The sequence below is a fragment of the Elephantulus edwardii genome, unplaced genomic scaffold (assembly GCF_000299155.1).
Source record: "Elephantulus edwardii isolate Elephantulus edwardi_28Jun2011 unplaced genomic scaffold, EleEdw1.0 scaffold00238, whole genome shotgun sequence".
Classification (NCBI taxonomy): domain Eukaryota; kingdom Metazoa; phylum Chordata; class Mammalia; order Macroscelidea; family Macroscelididae; genus Elephantulus; species Elephantulus edwardii.
In genome coordinates this window covers 1,506,306-1,516,495 of record NW_006399988.1, presented here as the reverse complement: position 1 = coordinate 1,516,495, position 10,190 = coordinate 1,506,306, and the positions used below count along the sequence as shown (strand labels likewise).

The following is a 10,190-nucleotide window of genomic DNA, read 5'->3' as shown; positions in this document are numbered from 1 at the left end:
CACCAGTAAGGAGATGAAGCGTCCTCCCTTCCCCCCTTTACATCTACACCCCTGTTCAGCATGAAGAAGCCAGAGAGTCAGCACCCAATTCCCAAATCAATAAGACAGTTGGGTTTAATTACCATTGGAAAATGCTTGTCATTACTCTGTAGCATCTGGTCCCCACTGGACCCTTATCATTTCCTTCACCTGCTCCCCCCACCCACCAAACTGTACAGCTCTGCAACTGCATCCTGGTCCATCCTCACCCTTCTGCCCCGAACCCTCACCTCCTTGTACCCCCAATATGTTTTTCCCAATAAAAGAAAAAAAGTATTTGCAATTAATAAGTCATTGAATGTACAGAATTTTATCAATCTTCAGCTTAATTTCTGTCACCAAGTCCATGTTCACGTATTCCAGTGGTTCAAAATCAGGAAAGGAGTTTGCAGGCATTCATCCTGTCTCCATACCTTTTCAATCTGTATGTGGAACAGATCATTCAGGGGCTGGACTTTATGAGGAGGAGTGTGGTATCAGGATTGGAAAAAGACTCATCAAATAACCTGCATTATACAGATGACACAATCTTGTTTGCCACAACTGCGGAAAAATTGAAGCATTTGTTGCAGAATGTCAAGGACTGCAGTCTCCAGTATGAATTGATGTTCAACATCAAGAAACAAAGATTTCTTGGAAACAACCTAAGTGCCCATCAATAAATGAATGGATAGAGAAGCTGTGGTATATTCACACAATGGAATACTATGCTGCATTGAAAAACAAGGAACTCATGCAATATTATTCAAAATGGGTGACCCTGGAGGACATTATGCTGAGTGAAGTATCTCTGTCACAAAAGGACAAATACTGCATGTAAAACAGGACTGACTTCGGGGTTGGGGGGAGACTGAGAAAGATGGGTTAAATAATGTATACTGCATTGAAACAGATGAGGGAGAAAACTGTTTTAAAGGGATATGTGATTAGGTATTTTTGTCATGACAGGAGTCTAGAGTGAAGGCTGCATAGTGGAGTGGATCTGGGGAAGGGTTTGTAAAACAATGAAAGAATTTGTCTTTTACTTTTCCAAAAGGGTACTGTACTTGGGGGAGGGGACATTGGTAGGGGAGAAAAGAAAAGTGCAACAATGAATGGATGGAAATCCAAAGTCTCTGTAAATTTTTACTGAAATTAATAATAAATTTAAATTAAAAAAAAAAGAAACAAAGATTCTCACCACTAGGCCAACTGGCAGCAACATGATAGATGGAGAAGAGATTGAGATTGTTAACAATTTCAACTTTTTTGGTTCCACAATCAAGACTCTTGATGCCAGCAGTTAGGAAATCAAAGGATGAGTTGCACTAGAAAAATCTACTGTTAGGGATCGCTCCAGAGTTCTGTAGAACAACAATGTCAATCTAGGTGCCTGATCTAGTCCATGATCTTCGCAGTTACTTATTATGCATCAGAAAGCTGGACAATGACTTAGGATGACAGAAGAATTGATGCATTTGAGTTGTGGTGCTGGAGAAGAGTACTGAACATTCCAAGAACTGCCAAGAGAACAAACAGGTTTGTCTCAGAGAGGGTGAAGCTAAGTTCCTCTTTGGAGTCAAGGGCTTTCGAAGCTCCAGCTCATGTACTTTGGACATGTTGCCTAGAGGGACTACTCCTTGGACAAGGACATCATGCTTGGAAGAATGGAGGGACAGAGCAGGAGAGGAAGACTCTGGATGAGATCGATAGATACAGGGACTGGGGTTATGTGGGCAAGTGAGTCAGAAACAGTGAGACTGGCTTAGGATAGGATAGCTCAGAGCATAGGATTGCTATGAGTCACAGGTGACCTGAGGGCACATAACAACAGTGTTGTCTTCATTTGCAGATTTGTTCTTCCCCATCATCTTCCTGGCTCTATCAACCCAACCATCAGTGAATCCTTAATTCAACCTAATTAAATTTTCTTCCCCTGTACTTCATTTGGGTTGCGTTACTGACCTGATAACAATACTCAACTCCCTATGCTGGCAGTGATGCTTTTTCCTTTCCTTTCCTCACTTCCTGCTATGAAATTTAGGTGGTGCTATGGCTCTCCAGCAGGGGAAACCCCTACTTTCTTTCACCTAATTATTTTGCTTTCAGAATCATTCTATCTTGAAAATAGATTCACTCTGCCAAGTACTATTTTAGGGAGTTTGTTCTGTTTTTATTTTCATCCTTATTTTTTACCAGCCCTCAGCATTATATTTAAACCTATTTTGATTACACTTTGGTTTTCAGATTCTTCTTGAGTGCTCTCAGTTATCAGAACAGTAATACCTCCTTTGTCAATCAAACTGCTCCGTACTCTTTGGGAAATCTCAACATTCTTTTCCTAGACATAGGACCTAGGGAACCCCTCCTGTGCAATTTGTTGTTGTTATGTGCTCTCAAATCGACTGTGACCCACAGTAATCTTTGGCATATTATGAAGCGTTAAACCATTGTCGAGCACTCTGATATATAGCAAGTAATTGTGTAGACCATAACCTGGATCTGGCACACGTTAGTCTTTAGACTGACATCGTTACTCATTAACATTCTGGGGAAGTCCCTGACTTTCCCAATACCATTCATCTTTTGATTTCCTGACGCTGATACCAGCAGTGTAGATTGTGTTTCTGAGCAGGGTAAAATTGTTAACAATCTTAATATCTATCTGTCATAATGCTGCTAGTTTAACCAGTGGTGAAAATCTCTTTTATTTTATTAGTTTATTTACAAAATTCTAATACAAATTCCAACAAATTCTTTCAATTTTCCTCACTGCCCCACCCATCAAATTGTACAATTCCAACAGATTACTCTCCTCTTCCCCCTGTGCATCCACATCCTTCTGCTTCCGGCCTCTCCCACCTCTCCTGGATCCTTATATTCATTCTAACAGCACATCAGCAGAGAACTGCCGGAAGTCCAGGCTGAGTTTAGAAGGGGTCGTGTTACTAGGGATATTGTTGCTGATGTTAGATGGATCTTGGCTGAAAGCAGAGAATACCAGAAGAATGTCTATCTGTGTTTCATTGATTATGCAAAGGCATTTGACTGTGTGGATCATAACAAACTGTGGCTGACTCTGAGAAGAATGGGAATCCCAGAACATTTAATTGTGCTAATGCGAAACCTGTACTTGGACCAAGAGGCAGTAGTCAGAACAGAGCAGGGTAACACTGCATGGTTCAAAATTGGGAAGGGTGTACGCCAGGGATGCATCCTGTCTCCATACCTTTTCAACATGTATGCAGAGCAGATTATCCGAGAGGCTGGGCTCTATGAGGAGAATGGTGGCATCAGGATTGGTGGAAGATCTATTAACAATCTGCGTTATGCAGATGACACAACCCTGTTTGCTGAAACTGAGGAGGACCTCATGCACTTGCTGCATGAGGGACTGCAGCCTTCAGTATGGACTTCAGTATGGACTGAGGCTCAATGTCAAGAAGACAAAGATTCTCGCCACTGGACCAATTGGCAGTGTTAGGATGGATGGCGAAGAGATTGAGAGTGTTCACAGCTTCAGTTTGCTCGGCTCCACAGTCAACACTCTTGGCACCAGCAGTCAGGAAATCAAAAAGCGTATCGCGATGGGAAAGTCTGCTGTTAGGGACCTCTCTAAAGTACTCAGGAACAACGTTGTCTCTCTGGAGACTAAGGTGCGCCTGATACAGGCCATGGTATTTGCAATCGCTTGTTATGCATCAGAGAGTTGGACAATGACTAGGGAGGACAGAAGGAGAGTGTATTCTTTTGAGCTGTGGTGCTGGAGAAGAGTACTGAATGTACCATGAACTTCCAGGAAAACAAACAGATTCATCTTGGAGAGGATTAAACCAAGCTACTCCTTGGAGGCAAGGATTCTGGGGCTTCGTCTGACATACTTTGGATATGTTGCCAGGAGGGACGGGTCCTTGGAGAGGGACATCATGCTTGGGAGGGTGGAGGGACAGCGCAGGAGGGGAAGACCCTCTATGAGATGGATTGATTCGGTGACTGGGGTAATTGGGATGGGTGTGTCAGAGGCAGTGCGGTTGGCGCAGGATAGAGCAGAGTTTAGGGCTGTTGTGCATAGGGTCTCTATGAGTCGCAAACGACTGGACGGCACATAACAACAACAACAACATATCAGTCTTATACAGCATTTATCCTTGTGGGACTGAATTAATTCACGCAGCATAATGCTCTCCAGTCCCTCCCAAGTTAGGTAATAATTTACAAAGTTATTGCTCCTGCATGCTGCCTAGTATTCCATTGCATGAATGTACCATATTTTCTCAATTCATTCATTTGTGGTTGGACATTTTGGCAATTTCCATGTTCTTGCAATGGTGAATAATACTGCTATGAACATTGGTGTACACATCTCAGATAGTGCCTCAGTTCTCCTATTCTCAGGGTATATTCAAGTAGTGGCATAGCTGGGTCATATGGAATTTCTATTTCAGCTTTTTGTGGAAGCGCTAAACTGCCTTCCAGAATGGTTGCACCATTTTACAATCCCACCAGTAATGTCTAAGAGTTCCTTCTCACCACATCCTCTCCAACTTTAGTCCATATTGGAGACTACACTCTTTGACCTTCTGTAACAAATGCTTCAGGTTCTCCTCAGTTTTGGCATAACACAGCCTGTTGATGAGTCTTCCTCCAATCCTGATGCCACATTGCTCTTCATAAAGTCCAGCTTCCCAAATGATCTGTTCCACATATAGATTGAAAAATTATGGAAACGGGATGCATCCTGTTCTACTCCTTTCCTGATTTTGAACCGTGCAGTGTTTTCTTGCTGTTTGTACTGATCCAAGTATAGGTTCCTTAAGTATTGAAACTCACCACTTGAATTTGTTCTTTAGTTCCTTCAGCTTAAGAAATGCTGAGTGAGTTCATCCCTTTTGATTTTCTGACTTCAGTTCTTTAAAAAAAATATTTTATACTGGTTTACATACAAAGTTCATATACATTGGTCTTTGTACCAGACCTTTTTCCTTTCAACTCCACCTCTTTGCACATTTCATTGTAATACTTTGCTTTGTCTTTCAGAGCTGCCCTTTGAAATCTTCTGTTCAGCTCTTTAACTTCTTGATTTCTTTCCTTTATTTTGGCTTCTTGGTGCTGTGGTGCAATAATCAGAGTCTCTTCTGACATCCATCTCAGTCTTCCTTTTCTGTCTTTGTAAAATGACCTTTTGCATTCTTTATGGGTATTCTTTCTATCTTTTCTTTATTCACTAGTTCAAGGCCTCAAACCTCTTCCTTAGATGGCTTTTAAATTCAGGTGGGATAGACTCAAGGTCAGATTTTGGTTCTTTTTTTTTTCCTGACAATTTGATGGTTATGTTTACTATCTAGCATTGGGCTCTCCCACCAGCTGGAACAAGGGTGAGGAGAGAGTACATGGGGAGATGGCAGAGCTCTCCCTCGGAGGCCCCATTTTTGCTCCAAGGCAACTCAGGATCCAGCAAAGAGGAACCTCGCTGAGGTTGCGATGACCACACACTGCTGCTTCGAGGGTGAGGAGGCTCTGGGGGAGGGCTGATCCATGGGGGCCCAGAGGGCCTACAGCAGGGGGCCCTCACGAGCTAGATGGCTTCTTCTTGGCATCCGAGTCCTTCTTGATGTCCTCGAGCTTTTTGGCCAGGTTTGGTATCCCGTAGTTCTGAGCCAGGTACATTCCAACGATGTTTCCAAAAGTAAATCCAAGCAGGAACTGGAGCATGATGTCAGCGGGGATGGTGAGGAAGCGACAAGGCCCACAGCCGCTGCCAGGCCGATCCCAGCCTGCCTCCCCCCAGATTTTGGTTCTTGTGGATTTATTTTCAGTTTCTTTTGTTTCAGTTTGAACTTGTATGTGAGTTATTGATGGTTTGTACCACAATCAACATTCTGCACCTTGTGTAGTTTTCACATCTGATGTTGAGTTTCTTTAGTGATTCTTTCCACAGATGTAATCAGTCTGATTCCTGTGTAGACCATCAGGTGAGGTCCATGTGTATAGTCACCATTTGTGTTTTTTAAAAAGTTATTTCCATTGAACAAAACATTGTACAAAATTATGTCTTTCTATCTTCAGCCTCATTTCTGTCCCCAAGTCCTTGTTTTCAGACTATTGATACTTTTTCCTTGTTTGAAAACCCTATGTACAATAGAGAATTCTTAAATTAGACTAGGAAGTATAGTACTAGAAACTGAATCTTCATATTGGGAAATACAAAGTAGGAGGAACAATTGCATGCAGACAGTAGTGATTAGAATGTGGAATGTGAGAAGTGTGGATATAGGAAAGTTGGATGTTGTTAAGGGGGGAAGGCATAAATGTCGACATACTAGGCACTGGAGATAAGAGTTGGATTGGCATGGGACATGTTTAATCAGACATTCATGATCTACTATGCAAGAAATTAGAAGAAGAAATGGGGTTATATTTATAGTTTAAGAGACTGTTTCCAGATCCATCTTGAAATACAATGTGGTGAGTGACTGAAGTTAAAGAAAAATCAAATCATATCCACAAGAACCAAAGTTTGACCTTGAGTCTATCCCACCAGAATTTCAAGACCATCTCAGGAACAAGTTTGAAGCCTTGAACTAGATGAGCTGTGGGGGAATATCAAGAATATCATTCATAAAGGGAACTCTGGTGACCTAATGGTAAGAAGCTGCACTACAGTCCTGAAGGCACATGGTTTGAATCCAGCAGATGCTCCGCTGGAGAAAGAGGACCAATCTCCTCTACCAGTTGGATCCAATTTGATGGTACACACACACACACACACACACACACACACACACCCAAAAAAACCCCAACAACAAAAAAACCCCACAATAAAATAAAAATAAGAATATCATTCATGAAGAATGAAAAATGTCAGTGCAAAGACAGAGGAGAAAGAAAAGATCAAGATGGATGTCAGAAGAGACTGAATTATCAGAATATTGCACTACAATTCCAAGAAGCCAAAGCAAGGGGAATAATTCTAGATGTTAGGGACCTGAACCCAAGACTTCAAAAGACAGCACAGAAGAATAAAGCAAAGTGTTAGAATGAAATGTGCAAAGAGCTGAGGTCAGAAAATCAAGGGTTGAACTCAATCAGCATTTCTTAAGCTGAAGGAACTGAAGAACAAATTCAAGCCTAGAGATGCAATACTTAAATATGCTAATGGCAGAATGCTGAATGACCCAGGAAGCATCAAAAGAAGACGGAAGGATTTACATAGAGTCACTATCCCAAAAAGAATTGGCTGTCACTGAATTTCATGAAACAATATATGATCAAGAGCCTGTGGTGATGAAGGAGGAAGTTCAAGCTGCTTTGAATGAACTGACAAAAAAAACAAAGCCCCAGGAATTAAGCAAACAGATGTTGCACTGGACACACTCACCAGATTATGCCAAGAAATCTAGAGGGCAAGTACCTGGCCAAGTGACTGGAAGCTATCTGTATTTATTTTCATTACAAAGAAAGGTGACCCAACAGATTGTGGAAATAATTTAATTATATGACTAATATCATATGCCAGCAATATCCTCCTGAATATTATCCGGAAATGACTGTAACAGTACATCAGCAGAGAACTGCCAGATGTGCAGACTGGGTTTAGAAAAGGCCATGGTACTAGCGACATCATAACTAATGTTAAATGCATCTTGGCTGAAAGCAGCGAGTACCAGAGAAATGCTAGCTGTTTCTTCTTCACTATGAAAAAGCATGGGACTGTGTGGATTACAACAAATTGTGGCTAACCTTGAGAAGAATGGGAATCCCAGAACCCTTTATTGTGCTCATATGAAACCCATACTTGAACCAGGAAACAATAGTCAAAACAGAGCAGGGAAACATTGCATGGTTTGTTGTTGTTGTTATGTGCCGTCGAGTCGTTTGTGACTCATAGCGAACTTATGTTCAACAGCCCTAAACCCTGCTCTATCCTGTGCCAATCGCATTGCCTCTGACACACCCATCCCGATTACCCCAGTCACTGAATCAATCCACCTCATAGAGGGTCTTCTCCTCTTGCGCTGTCCCTCCACCCTACCAAGCATGATGTCCCTCTGCGACTTACGGCAATAGCTTCTGACACGCGTACAGGTATAAGCCCCAAGGCGGAGCCAAAATCGGTCGGGAGACACAGAGGGGAGACTGCGGACATGCCGCTGGGGAGCCTGGAAGCCGCCCGGGTAGAAGTTGAGGCCAGACAGTAGAGAGGCAACTCGCGGCAGTAGCTTCTTCTTGCATGGTTTAGGATAAGGAAATGTGGGTGTCAGGGATGCATCGGATCTCCATACCTTTTCAGTCTATATGCAGAACAGATCACCTGGGAGACTGGGCTCTATAAGGAAGACTGTGGCATCAGGTTTGGAGGAAGACTCAACAACCTATATGATGCAGATGGTACAACCTTGTTTCCTGAAACTGAAGAGAACATGAGGCGTTTGCTGCAGAAGATCAAGAACTGCAGTCTTAAATATGAAGTTCAACGTCAAGAAAACAAAGATTCTCACCACTGGGCCAATTGGCAGCATCATGATAGATGGTGAGGAGATTGAGATTGTTAATAGCTTCTGCTTGCTTGGTTCCACAGTAAGTACTCTTAACACCAGCAGTCAGGAAATCAGAAGACAAATTACATTGGTAAAGTCAGCTGTCAGGGACCTCTCCAGAGTACTGAAGAGCAATGATGTCAGTCTGGAGATTTATATGCACTTTATCCAGGCCACTGCCTTCACCATTACTTGAGATGAATTACCAGAAAGCTGGACAATGACTAAAGATGATAGAAGGAGTGCTGAACATAATATGGACCACCAGGAGAACAAACAGTTCTGTCCTGCAGAGAGTGACACCATCTACTCCCTGGAGGCAAGGATTTTGAGGCTGCATCTCATATACTTAGGGCACGTGGACAGAAGGGACCAATCCTTGGAGAGAGACATCATGCTTGGAAGGATGGAGGGACAGCACAGGAGAGAAAGACCCAGGATGAGATGGATTGACTCAGTGACTGGAGAAATAGGATTCCGCCTGTTGGAGACAATGAGATTTCACTCAGGATAGGGCAGACTTCAGTACTAATATACATAGGGTCACTGTAAGTTGCAGGTGACTTGATGGCACATGACAACACAACAGCATGCAGGAAAGACCTATTAATACCACTATCATTCATATATATTCACTAAGAAGCAAAGTCAAAAAGGAGGAAATAGATAACTTCTACCACTTTTGCATTCAGGAATCAATGGAATATGCAACTGAGATTAATAATAACGGAGACCTGAATGCCATGGGATTTACTGCCGGTGAGGAGTCTGTTGGAGGGTCAGCTTTGAGTTAATTCCAACTCAGTGGTACACAACATGAACAAAGGTCTTTGCACTGTGAGGCAAAGGAAACCAGTGATAAAACTCTTCTCACTGAATGTAGTCAAGCTGCCTGGACACGGATAGCCTTCTGGAAGCAGTGTGGTAGGCCGCACATTTCTACAGATGATGGTACATAGTACACGCAGTGAAAAATAACTGGGTGAACTATTACAATTCTCAGCTGCGCCATTTTGTTGTAGTTCTGGAATAAAGCAAAATACATTCTTTTATAAAATAATGATTTTCCCTGTCTCCCAGTCTGGGAATAAATACCAGAGCTTTGCATGGTTGATGGAGGAAGAGTAGATGGATGACAATCACATTGTCATCCATGTTCTTGAAAAGAAGCTGCAAGCAGGTTTTAATTAATAGTTACCAGAAAAGTTCTCCAGATCCTGCATGAAATACTTTTCTGGTTGTTGGTAATTTAGGGATTATTCAAAAGTCATGTTCAACAAAAGTAAATATTTGTTTACATAGTTTGTATGGGTGTGTCCCTGTAATCCAAAATAGGTTACAATACCCAGAATGTTAAATAACTTTTAAATTTTTTTATTATTAATTTCAATGAAAACTTACAGAGACCTTGGCTTTCCATTCATTCATCATTGCACTTTTCTCCCCTCTCAACCCTCCCCCCACCCTGTACACTCCCCTCTTGGAGAAATAAAAGAAAAATTATTTCATTGTTTTAAAATCCCTCCCGAGAGTCAGGGTTTCGCCGCCTCGCGCCACCGAAGCCTGCCCGACGTGCATTCCCGGTACCTTCCTCATCCAAATCCAGTATGGCTACTCTCAAGGATCAGCTGATTC

General features: G+C 42.3%; 2 protein-coding genes across 2 annotated transcripts in view; one reads left to right on the top strand and one right to left on the bottom strand.

Moving 5' to 3' along the window:
* The window catches only part of LOC102848488 (chromosome unknown open reading frame, human C9orf3), a 704,390-nt gene that overhangs the window by 325,329 nt on the left and 368,871 nt on the right, over nucleotides 1-10,190 (top strand). The gene's annotated exons all lie outside the window — the stretch shown is intronic.
* On the bottom strand, nucleotides 5,587-5,730 carry LOC102872377 (uncharacterized protein C7orf73-like). Its single transcript, XM_006898869.1, has one exon. The coding sequence runs from the start codon at nucleotides 5,728-5,730 to the stop codon at nucleotides 5,587-5,589; it is 144 nt and encodes a 47-aa protein (XP_006898931.1).

Bases quoted from the DNA above. Each gene is read 5' to 3' on its own strand.
- LOC102872377 (XM_006898869.1), bottom strand. From the start codon at position 5,730: ATGCTCCAGTTCCTGCTTGGATTTACTTTTGGAAACATCGTTGGAATG.